At 34.9% G+C, this 17,337-nt stretch overlaps 1 protein-coding gene across 1 annotated transcript in view; it reads right to left on the bottom strand.

The window, feature by feature from the left end:
* LOC113066359 (E3 ubiquitin-protein ligase HECW1-like) overlaps nucleotides 1-13,015 on the bottom strand; it is a 48,791-nt gene extending 35,776 nt beyond the window's left edge. The window contains exons 1-4 of the mRNA XM_026238278.1: nucleotides 12,949-13,015; nucleotides 9,150-9,414; nucleotides 6,868-6,975; nucleotides 4,374-4,468 (exon numbers count right to left, since the gene is read on the bottom strand). Of these exons, the coding sequence (XP_026094063.1) occupies nucleotides 4,374-4,468; nucleotides 6,868-6,975; nucleotides 9,150-9,414; nucleotides 12,949-12,975 (495 nt within the window). The 5' untranslated portion in view covers nucleotides 12,976-13,015. The remainder of the gene's footprint in view (nucleotides 1-4,373; nucleotides 4,469-6,867; nucleotides 6,976-9,149; nucleotides 9,415-12,948) is intronic.
* Between the last annotated feature and the right edge of the window lie 4,322 nt (nucleotides 13,016-17,337).

Raw genomic sequence — 17,337 nt, 5'->3', positions numbered from 1 at the left:
GAGGTTAGGGAATATTTTTTTCTTCCTCAACCTCAAAATCAGAACCATTGAAGAACAGTTTGAGATTAATCAACTCAAAGGAAAGTTACCAGTCGGAAGCTCACAGCGGTTTATCTCATCATCTAATCCCAATAGGAAGCACACAACTAGAGTGGCATCATGCCAGCTCACCCGATAGAGAGCTCAAGAAACCCCTCCACATATCACTCCTATCTGCCCTGCTGTAAACCCCACAACGCATCCTCAACTGCAGTCATCGTTCTTTGGTTCGTTATTCAGTTACAGTTAGTGGTATGAAGGAGACGTCATGATGGAGATCAAAGAAAAAAGTATTTTAATAAATGTAACAAATACATGGGCCAATTGCCAACTTAACATAAATGAGAAGGGACACAGACTAGGGGAAAACTGAGAGTATTTGTAGGGGAGCAAACAAAGGAAGTGATGAGATAATTAACCAAACACAGGTGAACAAAATTACAATTATGCTAGTGCCTTCAATGTAAAAAGTGGTAAGTGCTGTTTCCATCTGATTTACCCAAAAACGATTTGTTTTGTCTGTATAATTGTATGTAATTTGCAATGTTAAATAATATTTTTGACTTAATAAAACCAGTTTGTTTAGCTAATAGACTTTCTAGGTCTTTTTTAAGTATTCAGTTCCAATGGTATACATACGAACACAAACTCAATTCTGGATATTAAATGGAATGATGTGTATGTAATCTGAATTAATCAGTCCCGGTGTGAAAGGAGCAAACCAAATCTATGATGCTGTTCAGTCATCAGAACATATGAAAACACTGACAGGAGAGTGATTTGTGTGTGTGTGTGTGTGTGTGTGTGTGTGCGTGTGAGTGTGTGAAAGCATGAGGGTGTGTATGCTACACTTGAGAGTGACGCTAATGCTATAAGCAGCCAGTGAATAGGAAAACAGCTGAAGGAGAGAGAGAGAGAGGCTGCAGGATGCTGAATGCATGCTAATGTCTGTGTGACACGTGAGAGGAGAGCAGTGGGGCACACATTTACACCTGATTTACAACATAAAAGTGGTGCAGACATTTCTAACCTAATGTGCGAGGCTTCCACTTTCATGCACATCTTTGATATTACATTATTTTAATGTATTGTTGTAAAAGTAAACACAATGGTTTGAAGCACCAATAGTTTTACTGTTTATTACACTTTATTATTCTTCTATTTATTTATGGCTAATGAATCCAAAGTCTTGAAAATAGCTTACTTTTGCGCTTCAAAAAAAGGTGGATACATTCAATGATTTAATTGTGCCGTCACTCATAACCAATACATCAACATTTATATTAAATATAGAAAAATATACTGTGAAATGAAAAAGGTTGAAATGAAAATATTGATGCTCATTACTACGCGTTTTTATATTGGTGCATGCCAATTAAAATGATTAAGATAGTGTTAAACCTTTGTTATATTTTTTTTTCCTACTGTTTTACTTTTTGCATGAAATATTTAATTAAATTTCATGGCATATACAATTTTCATATAAGCGGAGATGAAGGAGGACTGGAAGCGGAGAAGTATAAATAAATTATAGCTAACAAAATTATATCACCTACTACAACACACACATTCACTTACACAACAGTTCTTAAAAAACAAAGGCATCACCGAATCAAAAAAACATGCCCACGAAAGCTATTTTTATTCACACTCCCAAATGAGCTCTTTTCACTCGACTCACACATATCGCATTACTCTGAAATAGCACTATGCACAAAACAAACTATTTAGAAAGCGCTCGACCATCCATCACGTCTGACTGAACTACACTGTTCCCTTTTCTCATCCAAACATAAACTCAAAGCTCGCTTTCGTCTGCATCAGTTTGACATGACAGCTTCCACCTGGCCAGCGGAGGAACGAACGCCATCTTTCTGCTGACTGCATCAACAAAGTCATTCGATACTAGAGGACAAAGTGAACAATAGCACAGAAATCTGCTGCCCGTCCTGTTCCAGCTCCGTAGAGAAGACATCTTTACTTGAAAAGGTCTCTCTCTGACCGTTTAAAGGTCAATGAGCAGATGACCTTCAGAATCACAAAGCTGCACATCTGCATTGCTCCCAAATCCCCAAAATCCCAACAGAGGTGGGATTTCTGTATTTGGCTTGTGTTTTATTTACAGTGCGTTTCTGCTGAGTTTGTAAGTCTTTTTAAAATGATTAAAAGAGCTATTTGTGGCTAGTGAAATCAGAATACACTGGTCATGTTCAACACTTAATGTTTTCTTGACATTATTTCTGAGAAAAATGCTTTAGTTGGTTAAAAAAGTTAAATATGTTAAATTTCTAAATTATTAAATTTTGTTAAATATATAAGAAGAAAACATGAAGAACTTACTCTTGCTAATATAACACTGATATTGTTTTAATCTTTAAATCTGAAATGTTAAAAGTAAAAAGCATTTTATTTTTACATTTGACACATTTATTTTAAGGATCGGGGGCTCAGCTACACTGAAAAAAAAAGGTAAAATACATTTCACTCAGAAATTAATGGTAATTTCAGACTTAATCACAAAGAATTACACTAAAAAAAAGAAAAGAAAAAAAAAATCTAAAATTACATTTCACTCAGAAACTACTAGTAAATTTCACACGTAATTACAAAGAATTACATAAAATTAAATGTTACATTTTGAAGCCTAAAATAGTATTTTCGTGTAAAACGTACAACAACAATCTTAGTTTTATGTACAACTTTAAAAATCATTTTATACAGTTTACAACAAACCCTTTAAGTCATAGAACGCTATAATATTACTTTTGTATTATCAGTAAGAATAAGCTGCAAGTGGCTGCAGGTGTGTTAAGAGGTCTGAATTGGAGTGCTGACCAATTAAAAGCATTCATGGATAAAACTGCTGAATATATGCAAATAAGCAGAAACGAGGCAAAAATGAATGCGAAGTAAACACTCAGACTACAGCTCGACTGCAGCAGCCAGAGATCTCACGTGTGATCGTCTCAAGTGTTTCCCGCAGTGTCATTCAGAATCACAGAATCACAGAAAACAGCTTCTGTCATAACAGCTGAAAGCAGCTACCTTCACCCATCCAGGTCTCCAGGTGAGAGCGTCCTCCCTCTTGCCCCTCGCCGTCCGGCCGGGCGACATCAGTCCACGCTCAGCTCGCCCCGGGTGATAATTCAGAAACAGAGCCCTCGCTAACGGAGAACCTCCATAAAGACGAGCCAGCCTCGCTTTGCCATCCATCAGCACGTCCGCAGCTCTTCTGTGCTATCCACCGAAAAACCCTTTTCCGCCTCTGCTTCCGCCGAGGTTATTTTTAAACAGCTCGCCCGAGAAAGGGCACTGGTGTTGAGATCAAGTTTTCTGGCTCTCAGCATTTCTGGAGACCACGCCAGCACAAAGGCAGTGGGGCTGCGGAAACTCAATCTCTGGCTTTGGCTTAGTGCTAACAAAGGGTTATTTAGGGGTGCTTCTGCTGAAAGTCGTGATCATTAACAGCTGATCTTCACACCAGATCACATCTGCGTTCTGTCATCGATCCGTCCATATGGAGGGATTTGAACGCTTGTCTGTTGTACTTGGGTGGAATGACCTTTAATCCATTCAACATCTTAATCTAATTTCTGAATGCCGAGAGAAGGACAAACCATTTTGTGACCAGAACGCAAGATAAGAACAGCCAAAGCACTTATTATCGTCCAGTAATCCTTGTCATATCACTTCAGAGCACTGGATATCAGTGAAAAACCAAATGTGAACATGTGCTACTTCTCAGCTTATTCTATCAAATACACAAACTATGTTCATAGCTTTATCTTTTAAGTCAATTAGATGAGCTATAAATGCCACATGGGGAAATAAAGAAGTCTATTTCATGCTTTTAATAGATCTTTGAAACCTAATTAGGCACTGGTAAAACATCTACAATAGTATGATGAAATATTAGAGATATGTTGATATGCAAAAAACATTTAACCAATTTAGTTAGCATTTACCTGCAGGAGCGAACTAGCCTCAACTGAACCCCTCCAACAGATCTAACTCCTGAAACTGACTAATCTCATTTTAAGAGCTCGATTCAGCCATATTTCATGATAATGCACTAAATGCAAACTGCATCTATAGCCAACCATAAAACAGTTACATAGTTAAAAGCAGCAGTCCAGATGTTGTTGGTGACCTCTGCCCTCTGTAGTATTTCATCATCACTGTGACATCAGACACGCTGGAGGGGTTTGTTTAATGCTGACTTTACATGGGCATCTTCCCTGACCCAAGTGACCTTATGTGTCACAACAGCTTTAACCTCAAACACCAAAGCCAAGGGTGTGTGTGTGTGTGTGTGTGTGTGTGTGTTTACTCACATTGGCAGAGGGGTTTCGCACCGTCACGCTCGGTGTCGTGGCTCTAAGCGCTCCACTCAAACCATGATAGTATTTGAAGCACACCTTGGTCTCAGCTGCACGAGAGAGAGAGAGAAACAGAGGAACAGAAGGACAAGGTCAAGACATCCTCGACTTACACGATGATCCACGACTGAGGACCAAATCTCCTCTCTCTCAAACTCAGAAGTTGGTGTTGTTATATTAAATACATAATCACACCCATTACCCATTATTACAATTACAAAATAACATACAATTGATGAATAAATAAATTTTCTTCAGTATATGTGTGCAGAGCACTCAATGAGAGAGTTAAGGTGCTGCTATAGGACATTACTGACAAGATATTCAGAGTGATTTCGGTCTTCAGTGAGTCCTTCAACTCTTTTTTTGTGAGAAATGGAAAAGGATTAATTAAATTGATCAAAAGTGTCTTTATGTTTCAAATAATGATCTGTGAATCCTGAAAAATAAAATGCATCACAGTTTCCACAGAAATATTGAGCAGCACACCTGTGTTCAACATTGATAATAATCAGAAATGTTTCTTGAGCAGTAAATGATCATATTATTCTGATTTCTGAAGATCATGTGACACTGAAGACTGGAGGAATGATGCTGAAAATACAGCGGAGCATCACAGAAATACATTACACTTTAACACAGATTCACACAGAACACAGATGATTTACACAAGAGTAATATTTCACTGTTTTTACTGCATTTTTTATCAAATAAATGCATCTTTGGTGAGCAGAAGAGAGTTTTGATCACTTGTGTACCATTATATTTGTATCATGATATTTCAATGGGACTCCAAAATGTTTCAAAGAACACCATGGTATAAAAATGGTACATAATCCAAGCAGCTATTGAGAAGTTTGGATGGATATCGTACTCCGATCGGTGAAATGAAAGCTGACAGCTTGTTAAAGTCAGTGTCAAAGTGAACAGGATTTCATGATACGTCTCCTCGAGTGCGTTTCAGATTTCAATTTCATTTCTCAAAGCATTTCTGAATAGTGTGTGTGGCATATGCTAGCAAAACACAATGCATCAGATCTGCTACATCTGCTATTGTCATGTACAGTATGAAGAGCGATGTGATGTCAGAGGAATTCAGAGGTGTGTGTGTGTGTGTGTGTGTGTGTGCAGATAGACCGTGTCCCTCCAGGTGAGCTGCTGAACTAAATATGTCTGGCTTGATTTCACCTGAATAACTCAGAGAAATTTTTTTGGTAGTGGCTTCAAAAAGTATTTTTGACCCTTAAGTCTCATTCCTAAAATGTTTGGATGATATTACATCACATGTCAAAATATTAAAGCAAATGTCATTTTTTAAAGATTGCACTAAAATCTATTCATTTTTAAAATTGTACTGAAATAAACAATTATTTTTCATTAACTGTACAATTAATAGTAATAATAACATCTATTTAAATCAATTTCCTTAACCAAGAGCTATTAAGGTTAATATCAGTGAAGACCATAATAATATTATAATGTTCTTCTATTAGATAAAAAGTGGCAATTAGAGCTAATCAACATTATATCTGATTTAATGTATGTCATAAACCTTTTAAGCATTTAATAGCCCTAAACTGTTGAGGAAGAAGTCAGCCTATTTATAGATGCCTCATGTACATTTTTCATTACAATATTTGTATTTTATTTTTAATGTTTATGTTAGTTCTTATTAAGTGCCAAAAATGAATGCATTATTTTTCCCAGCCCAAGTTTGTATCATTATTTGTGGTACAAGCTGCAAAAATCATCAAAATTAAACAAACCCTTTCGTTTTAATTTCAAAATGAGTTACACAGTACATAAATAGTTAAACTGAATTTCACCTCATCAGATAAGATTCAACATATTACTGTAGTTGCTCTGAATTTGCCAAGTGTATGATGTATTATGTAAATGTGATTGATTTAAATGATAACTGTGTCTTTCATCTAATCCAGACTTCACATAAATACTAGATTCATCATTTTTGTTAGGAATTCAGTTCTAAGGTTTTAAGTGAACAGTGTGTCTCTGAGAAAACACATAATGAGACGGAGGAGACCGTCATGGAGGATATAAAGGCAGATGGCGCGCTGAACATCTGAATCTGAGATGCATGGAATGAGAAAACAGATTTATATAATCACGCCAACCGGCATGAAGGAGTCGAGCTGGAAGACTCCCTGATCGAAGACGAAGACAGAACTGAAAATGTGCAAACGGTGAGAAATATCCACTTCAGAAACTGCAGAAATACAGCGACCGTGTGAATCCTGAAGATGAGGAATCCATCGGACTCCCGACTGCTTCAGTGGCTGTGGTGAAATCGGACTTGATTGCTTTTTTGGCAACATCAGCGATTAGCAGAGGAATATGTCAAACCCGAACCCTGAGGCGACTCTGTAAAAGAGCACTAATGGAAGAAAGAGACAAACAGACAGGATGAAACAGGAAGAGGAATACTGACCCTCCATGAAGTACAAGCTGGCATCGATTCTCCACACGATCTGGCCTTTGTGGGAGCCGCTCACACCACGACTCTTATAGTCCAGAAAGTTTTCTGACAGAACCTCGTCTGTAAAAGACAAAGAAAGAGATGATGCTAAACTACAGACTACAGAGAGCTAGTGGTTTTCTCCTGTTCTGCATCTGTTTCAAGAACAAATACATTACAAAGGTTGTTAGGAAATTATCTTATTATGTCAATGCAATGTTTGGAGAACCATTTTTAAGAATATACATACAGTATATAATATATATATAGTACAGACCAAAAGTTTGGAAACATTACTATTTTTAATGTTTTTGAAAGAAGTTTCTTCTGATCATCAAGCCTGCATTTATTTGATCAAAAATACAGAAAAAACAGTAGTATTGTGAAATATTATTACAATTTAAAATAATTGTTTTTATATTTATTATACTTTTAATTTAATTTGAAATAATAATTTTAGAATTATTTACATAATTTATTTCTGTGATGCAAAGCTGAATTTTTAGGATCATTATCACATGATCCTTTAGAAATCATTCTAATATGATGATTCATTATCAAAGTTGGAAACAGTTCTGCTGCTTAATATTTTTGCAGAACATGTGATACTTTTTTAGGATACTTTGATGAATAAAAAGTAAAAAAAAAAAAAAAAAAAAAAGAAGCTATGTTTTTAAATTATAAATATTTTGTAATAACAATATACACTACTGGTCAGTAATTTGGGGTCAATTTTCTTTCTTTCTTTTTAAAAAAAAATAAAATCAATACTTTTATTCAGCAATGATGTGTTAAATTGATAAAAAGTGATAGTAAAGAATATATATATTATTATATATATTTTTTTTAAATAAATGCAGTTCTTTTTAACCTTTTATTGATCAAATATATTCGACAGCAGAACTGTTTCCAACACTCATAATAAATCAGAATATTAGAATGATTTCTAAATGATCATGTGATCGACTGATGTTACATGTGACACTGAAGACTGGAGGAATGATGCTGAAAATTCAGCGCTGCATCACAGGAATAATTTTTTTTTAAAGTATATTCAAATAGAAAACTATTATTTTAAGTTGTAATAATATTTCACAATATTACTGTTTTTTTTCCTGTATTTTTGATCAAATAAATGCAGGCTTGATGAGCAGAAGAAACTTCTTTCAAAAACATTAAAAATAGTAATGTTTCCAAACTTTTGGTCTGTTCTGTATATATATGTGTGTGTGTGTGTGTGTGAGTGTGTCCTCTGTTATTAAGAGTTATTAAGCAAATTAAAAAGACACTATCAGTTTTTAGATCACAGACTATTTATTTAAAGAAAACTTTGCATAAAGATATTATCAACTGCGTTATGACAGATATTACAGAATTATTTGATATACTGCTTTATATAATATGTGTGTAAACATGGCCATAAATGGATATTGAGACCACACTAATGAAAAAAGAAGTGTAATATTATTAAAACAATAATAATAATAATAATAATAATAATAATAATAATAATAATAATAATAATAATAATAATATAATTAAATAATTAATATAATTAATGTGAAATGTACTTTTTTAAATAATTTTTTAAATATATTTTTTAATGTAATTAATACTATGATGCTGAGTTGCTGCTCAATTATCAATTATTGTAAGTGCTCAATAATTAATAATTGATTATTTGATGAATATAAAGTTCTGAAGAACAGCATTTATTTGAAACAGAAACATTATGAATGTCTTTATTGTCACTTTTGAACAATTTTATGTGTCTTTTCTGAATAAAAGTGTTTACTTATTTACATTTTTAAAAATCTTACTTACACCCGAACTTTTGTAATATATAATGGCTTCCAAATTATTCAATGTGTTCAACACTGATAAAAATCAGAAATGTTTCTCGAGCAGTAAATCATCATATTATTCTGATTTCTGAAGATCATGTGACACTGAAGACTGGAGGAATGATGCTGAAAATACAGCGGAGCATCACAGAAATACATTACACTTTAACACAGATTCACACAGAAAACAGTTGTTTTACATTAGAATAATATTTAACATTTTCCACAGTATTTTTGATCTAATAAATGCAGCCTTGGTGAGCACAAGGTTCAAAACATTTATAAATATGAATTATTAATACTGGCATTACATCGTGCATTGATCAACCAATCAAAACCCAGGATCTAATACCGTCCAGTGAGAAACCCACATCTGTTAACTATGAACGAAGTCAAAGGTCATCTTCTCACCGATGAGGTACATGCCGATCCAGTCTCCGGCGTCCACTTCCTCTCTGATGTCCCAGCAGATGAGCATGTCTTCTGATTGGCCGATGCAGTAGAGGGAGGAGCTGACGGTCAGCGTGGAGCGGCTCTGTAAGGACACCAGGTCCGTGTCGCTGGTGGATCGAGCCGAGCTGAAGCGTGTCTCGCTCTTACACCGACGCCGGCTCTGAGAGCTCCGTGACGGCGAGGCCATGGCCGCCAGACCCAGAAACCTGCTCTGGTACAGGTTCTGCAGGAGATAACGCCACACACACAGTCACATTTATCCTCACTATCTGAAACCAAGTGAAGCCGTCTAACCGTTTCATAAAAGGGTTAACATTCTTTCAATTTCTTCTTCTGCTGCTATGTATGTTTGATTTGAAAAACTTGACACAAATTCACAAGTCTTAGTGTTCAAAAGCAGGCAAACTACTTTAACCTTGCGCTTCATCTTGGAATTCCAAATGGATCAGAATAAGTCCAAAATTACAGCATTACAGCATAATATCAGCAGACACTGGCTTTTTTCCCGATCTGTGTTTGCTGTTTGGATCACATCTTTCACCCTAGCATAAGATCATGTACCCTGGTGCCTGATGTCCACATTATTGGTCACTCTGTCCCATAAAGGGTAGGGATGCACGATAATATCGGCACAATATCGGTATCGGCCGATAAAAGCTTAAAATGACCATTATCGGTATCGGCCGATATGAATATTTCTGCCGATGAGCCAAACCGATATTCTCCAAGTGAAATAATTGACCTGTTTTTCAGATGTGAATGTCTGTCTACATTTGTAAAATAATAAATTTATGGTAGAATCAGTACAGAAGAGATACATGGATTTCTCTTCAGTAAAATTAAAGTTTAAATATATCAGTATATATTTGTATATATATATCGATATCGGTATCGGCATCGGCCAAAATTATTTTGAAAATATCGGCATATCGAATATCGGCCAAAATCCAATATCGTGCATCCCTAATAAAGGGTTAAAAAAAATCAAGTTGAGTTTTATATCACTGATAAAAATGACATTTTGATGAGTTAAGATAATGTAAAACATAAATAGCCAAGGCTTACCAATTGCCCATATAATAACTCTATCTCCATATGTTTCTAGCTTCATTTCTATAAATAATACTGAAGTATACATATAGTGTGAGGCAGAAATGAAACATTTTAAAAACTGACACGAGAAATATTTTATAATTTACATCAGAAAATAACACTACAAATATTTATTGAAGCTCTAAACCCATTCTGAAATGAATGCAGAATCTGCAAATGAATGCAATTTCAATGCATTTTAACTAAAGTTTAAGGTTGCGATAGCAAAATTGTGGCAACATCAGCATGAGAAAATCTATCAGGATTCCCAATCGTGTGGATTTCTCTTGAAATGACTGGATTTGACTCTGAAGACCACACCTTTACTCATAAATAAACCAATTATTTTCTGCTATTATCGTAATAATTGGGCTATTCAAAAGTAAACTGCATGATAATTCTGGTAAACGTCATATATCTCATGCTGTCCAAGCTATTCAAAATAATAAGTGGCCCTGAAATGTATTATTGATATTTGTTGTTTGTGGACATGTAACACAGATCTATGAGCAATAATCAGGAAATACAGTGCTTTCCAGAAGACGGAAGAGAAAAGATCATGCAGTGAATGGAGAGGAATATGCAACACCCAAAACAATTAGCATTTCATTACTTCCTTTAACTGGAATGTGAATGAATATGGATCTATTATGATGTGTATGGTTTATTATCCAGTCAGGGTATTAATAAATCTGCCGAGAAGCTTAAACATCATATGCACAATAATGAGGTTTTCGTGATTCGTTTACACAGGGTTTCTGACGGTTTTGTTTTAAAAATGTAATTATTAAAAGACATTAATTAAGATCAATTATAGAACAATAACATTGACTGTTCCTATCTGTTCACTTCAAAAAAGTTAAGCTCTTCCTTAATATTTTTGTCTTGTTTCCCAGAGCAAATGTCAAAGGATTCATAAATCAAGATACATTTTCCTGAGAAACAAAATGACATAAGAAGTCTTGTTTTATGAGAAATTGATAAAAAAAAATGAAACGAGAACAAATATCTGTCAATTAGTTCAAACAGAAAAAAGAAAAGTGAATTCAAAGGGAAAACACATTTTCATAACTCTTTGACAGATTTCTGTTCTTGTTTTAAGCATAAACTTGCATCATTTTATTCATTTTTCTGAAACAACTGAGCTTTATATGCTCAGTTAGCATCTTGAGTAAATGTATCTTAATTTAATCATCTTTAGATATTTGTAATAGAAAACAAAACAGAAATACAGAGGACGAGATTCATTTCAGCAATGCATGCAGGCATTTAATCCCATCTTTAAGACCGTTTTAGGCCTTCATTTGTGAAAGGGTGAATTAAGACTTTTTAATTCCTGCAGAAAGCCTGGTTAGAGTTTTATACACAAGATCATCGACCATCTTTGACTTCTTTTGACACACAAGCCCAACATCACTATGCCCTAAAGAGTTCAGCATTATCAGAAAGGTGTGATGTAACACTACACAACTGTCAATATATCTCTGACACACACAGACCTTAAAATAGTGAAGCCTCTGGAGCTGCCCCACGGTAAACGGAGATAGAGAGTGTCACAGAAAGCAAGAAGACTTCAAAACAAGCCCAAAATGACACAACACTTATCTCCTCTGAGGCAAGCGTTCCCTTCACAGCTGGAAAGAACAGCGCCTTCTTTACCCTCAGAACACATTTGGGTCCATTTGACCCGGAACAGACATATAATAATATTTGCTAATTCTATTTTATTTTTGTATAATATATAACCATTAAAAAAATAAAAAAAATAACAACATTTAAGTCTGGTCATTTTTGACAAGGGTCCGTCCCAATTGGTGTTAAAAACAGTTTTTGTAAAATTATCTATGAATCAACATTAGACGAACCACCGCAATGTGAAAAATTTACCACTTTTTTTTATTCTGAACGTGAAAGCTCTTGCAAGTAAAATCAATTCATTTGGTTTGTGTTTCAGAGTAATATTTATGTTGAGAAATAAATATGACAATTGGTCAAAATAACAAATGTTGTCATTCTGGGTTATTCCACCAAATATTGATTTTGTAACTCTTTAAAACATTGCTATTGTGTTTTCTAAAAATTAATATAAACATGTCTGAAAACATGGCATATTTTTAGTTATTTTGACCAATTACATTTCATGCACTTTATTAAAACATTATTATTTAAAATTAGGAAGAAATGTCATCAGTAAATTACAGAATAAATGAAACGAAAAATACAGTATAGATTTTTCACATTTACTCAGTTGCTGGTCAGATTGCATATAATACGGTTTTAGTTATACAATATTAAGTTATTTTATAAAATAACGATCCTTCAGGTCAAAACTGACCTGGAATGTGGAAATCATACACAGATTTTCAAAGCATTACGAGGGTATACTTGAGTTGAGTTGCTAAGCTGGTTTATTAAGACTTGGAAAGAACCATTAAAATAATCAATCCATCCACATCGAAATGATTCATTAAAGTTAGGACAGATCGACAAGGTGTCTGTCAGTGGTTTAAGATTTACTAAACAACATCCATGACATAACAGTCCATAGGTTCACATAAAAGCTTTAAAGTAAGAGTTTTGGTCATGATGAGTGAAGGCAGTGAAGATGATGGTGGTAGTGATGAAGGAGGAGTCAGAAGCTGAACGAATGAAGAAGAGCACTGACCTTTACACTACACAGGTGTAGCAGCATAATGATTCACGACTCAAAGCACATCAAACCCTGAGGAGAAGGTCAGGAGTTACTGAAACGGCATAAAACAAACCCCCTGAGCACCAGTCAGTCCTTCACTCTCAGTGCTGCTGCAGAGACACAGCTTCAGATCAACATTAAACACTGTAATAATAATAATCAAAATCAAAGCTGCATGGTCAAATAAGAAAGTGCATTAGAATCAGAAACAAACAGTGAAAATACATCTCTTCACAAATATAACAATACACACCCCAAGCATTATCCAGATTACAGTAGAGCATCAGAGAAGGTCTGGTGGGAGACTGAAACAGGAAAAGAGTGAACCAATCCTCTTTCTTGTGCCCTCATGCACAGCAGGATTAATCAGGATTTACACTACCGTTCAAAAGTTGAACATTTGGTAATGTTTCTGAAAGAAGTCTTTTCTGCTGCATTTATTTGATCAAAAATACAACAAAAAAGTAAATATATTTTTCTTTTATGAATTTAGCAGACGTTTTTATCCAAAGCGACTTACAGTGCATTCAGGCTATACATTTTTACCTATCATGTGTTCCCGGGGAATCAAACCCACAACCTTGAAAGCACAATGCTCTACCAATCGAGCTACAGGAACACACACGCACACACACACACGCACGCACGCACGCACACACACACACACACACACACACACACACACACCCACGCGCGCACGCACGCACGCACGCACACACACACACACACACACACTTTGAAATAGACTTTGTTTGTGACAGCGTATTTGCAACCTTGCCTAATAAAATCTTTCATGTATTAAAATTAAATAAATTTGACTGGTAGTGTATCTGCACACAAACATTAATTTCCATGAAACACAGGCAGAACTCTGAAACATAAATTAGTTATTTTGTTTTATGATAATTTAGTTTTTTATGACCATATATTCTGAACATTCATGCCTGAATTTGCATGTTCCCACCTGTAAGTTAAAGGAGGTAAACGACAGCCACATCACACATTTATTGCAGAACATTATAGGGGACTTCAGTGGAATCTGCCAATGCTCTTTGTTTGAAAGTGCTAATAAAACCAATGATTTCAATAAACCTGATTATTTCTGACACGTATAACCTGTGAAACATGACAGTAAATCAGTGAAATCGACTGACTGCTGCCTCTGTGATGGATGTTATTGAGCTGAATGATTATCATGTGATTAACACTGCTCTTCCCTCAATCTCAGTATTACTGCAACTGTCCAGAAAACACTGTTCACCAAAAAAACATGATAATGGAGAAAAGAAAACACATATATTATTATTATTTACAGTTACACTTTAGTATAGAGTACACTTCTCACTATTAATTAGTTGCTTATTAGCATTAACATTATAAACAACAGCATAAACATAACCAGGCATTGCTGAATGATTCAATCTTTTCCGTGATGTTTTGTGATATTACACTGAAAAAAAAAAAAAAAAAAAAAAAAAAAAAAACAGGTGTAGAAACTGACAGGAGGGCTAATCGACAAGAAAAGAGCTCACAGCAATCATTTCACTGCGATTAGAGCTCATTCTTATACCCTTAAATAGACTGGATTTCTTTAAAAGCCTATTTTAACCAGTCAGGATGGGTTAAATATGTGTAAGACCCGTAGGTTAGTGATTAACTTCATGTGCTGCAGTGCTTTTCCCTGAGCTGAGCATGAGCTGCTTTTATAAATTATCCTCATCTTCTGTATAATTAATATTTCTTTAAGCGGATGAACTGTTCCTGTGTTCTCTGATGGTCATATTTCAAGCCAAAATCTAAATAAGATTATAAGTAATTGCAATATTTATGATCATGGTTATTAAGCACATTAAACCACAATTTCAAAGAAGTGTCCAGAAGTTTGAGTTTCCAAGTCTCAGAGATTTCCCATCACTGTAACATGCAAGTATAAAATGAGAATTAGAAAAAAAAGCATTTGAATAAATATGATTTTTTTTTCATTTATTTGGGAAATAAATATGAAAAGAGTCTTACAATGCAAAAAAATAAATAAAAAAATAATAAATAAAATAAAATAATAATAATTCTTCCAAAATGTACTTAATCATCTTTAAAATATATGTATTTGTTGTTGTTCTTCTTCTTCTTTTTATTTAGGAAATTATTTAAAGAAACAAAGTGACAATAAATAAACAATAGCAAAATAAAATAAAAAAATTATTATGTACTTTAAAAAGTATTTATTTTTATTATTTTTACTTGATTTTTTTACTATTTCTGTTACTGGTGCATCGTATGCAGTAATATTTATTCAGTCATGTAAAATATTGTAATTTAACTGAGCCAGTTTTGGAACAGTAAGCACATTTTAGATTTGCAGATAATTATTATTATAATTATTATTTATTTATTTTTTCATGATGTTACGTGTGAAGTTGATGATTTAAAGCATGTATTCTTTTACAAACAGGCATGGGTTGTGAAACACAATCATTCTCATATCTTCATCTAGGCAGTCTGAATATAAATTTCCATGCGAAACCAGAGACAATCCAGTAGGGATTTGACAACAAAGATCCGCAGAGGACAAGAGAAAGACGATGAAGATATTATTATGTTAAGCATATCTACACAAGCCCCCGGTGACCACTGCATCTGTGAGAATAAGCAAGACTAAGGACAAAAAAAGGCTTTTGTGGGTTTGTGATTTCTCAGCCATCTGTACAACTGAACATGAATGAAAACACACGGACGATTCACCAGAGACCAAAGGATCTCCACATAACAAACATGAATTGTGACCTTAATACTCCACACTATTTTTTTTCCATCAAGCCACAACAAAATCTCTGAGTCTTTGGAATCCTGTGCATGTGGGCTATTATAGCAATTATGAACAGCAATAAGAGAGCAGAGTGAAATCAAACAGGGTCACGATGACGAGAGGTATGTTGGGAGAGCCCTGAGCGCAGGAGTGCGTAGTGAAGCGTGACGCCAGCATATATAGGTCAGCTCCACTCATAAGAAGAGCTTATGAAGTTATCATACGCTCCCTCTGGCACGCTGTGCGTTTCCCATTAGCAGCCATCATGAGCTTTCAGAGAAGACAAAGTATTTTCATTAGTTCAGAGTCCGCTGTGGCTTTCTGTAGAGAATGTAGAGTCATGCAGCTAACATAAATGATAGCATCTGCAATTCTCAATAAGACACAACGTCAGAATATTCTCTAAATCTAAACCTAAATATATAAGCAAAAAATGTTTAAAGATTCTTAAAACAAGATACACTGAGAAGCCAAATTATAAGACAAAAGAGGTCTTGAATTATTGTAAGTTAAGTGAGGTTATAATTAAAACATGAACAGATCTAACAATGAGATCAGAAAAGGGAAAACATCTCATAGCTCACTGATAATTGTTCTTGTTTTAAGCATAAAACTTTATTTTCACTTTGAGGATGTCAAGAATATTAATAATAATAATAATATAACAAAATAAATATTTTTATTTACTATTACATTAAAGATATGATAATTTGTATTTATTTATTGGTGATTGCAATCTTTTTTTTTTAGGCTGTGGTTTAGTCTCTAATAAAACACTTTTCTATAAATGTCTGCGGTGCCCATTTAGATCGTTAGGTTAATGTGTGTGTGTGTTTGATGAGGAAATGCATTTACCAAGCCACGGCCGTCCCAGAGTGGCCAGGGTTTAATACCAGCACGTCTCGGGCCTGTTTGGTGAACCTCATGAGTAACCCTGACCATCAGTCCTAACCTCACATCCAATAAAGACCAAACCCACTGCTCGTGAACCTCATAAAGCCTTCTCATAATCAACAGTGTGGCATCAGATCCATACTGTAGTGCAGCAATAAACAAATCTTCTATTTTTGACTAAAAGGCATCATTCTGGTCTGGCACACAGCTAATAACGGTGAAGTCCTTACATTTTACCACAGTTCACACCATCAAGATGAATTCAAAACACCCTTTTTATAAACATTAGGCCTGGTTATTGAAATATGGCATTAGTTCATCAATCCAGCACATCTGAAGTGCTTGTGATATATAACAAACAGCATCAGGTTCAAATGCATGTCAGCATCACTCCGTCATGCGCTTCGTGATTGGAGGGAAGAGAGGAAAGCTCAATGACAGAGAGAGAGAGAGAGAGAGAAAGAGAGAGAGAGAGAGAGAGCACCAGTCGCACGGGGTAAAGAATTGCATTAAAATAAACCACATACAGATGAAACACAATCGAGCTTGATCAAGCGACGTCTCTAAACGACTGATTGGCGTCTGCGGAGCGCTAACGGGTTCTTCAATGCACACATCCATACACGGACAGTAAAGCGCGAGCTCAAACACACCTACCTGGG

Source organism: Carassius auratus, chromosome 49 (assembly GCF_003368295.1).
Source record: "Carassius auratus strain Wakin chromosome 49, ASM336829v1, whole genome shotgun sequence".
In the NCBI taxonomy this organism is placed as follows: Eukaryota; Metazoa; Chordata; class Actinopteri; order Cypriniformes; family Cyprinidae; genus Carassius; species Carassius auratus.
This window is presented reverse-complemented; position numbering and strand designations above follow the sequence as displayed.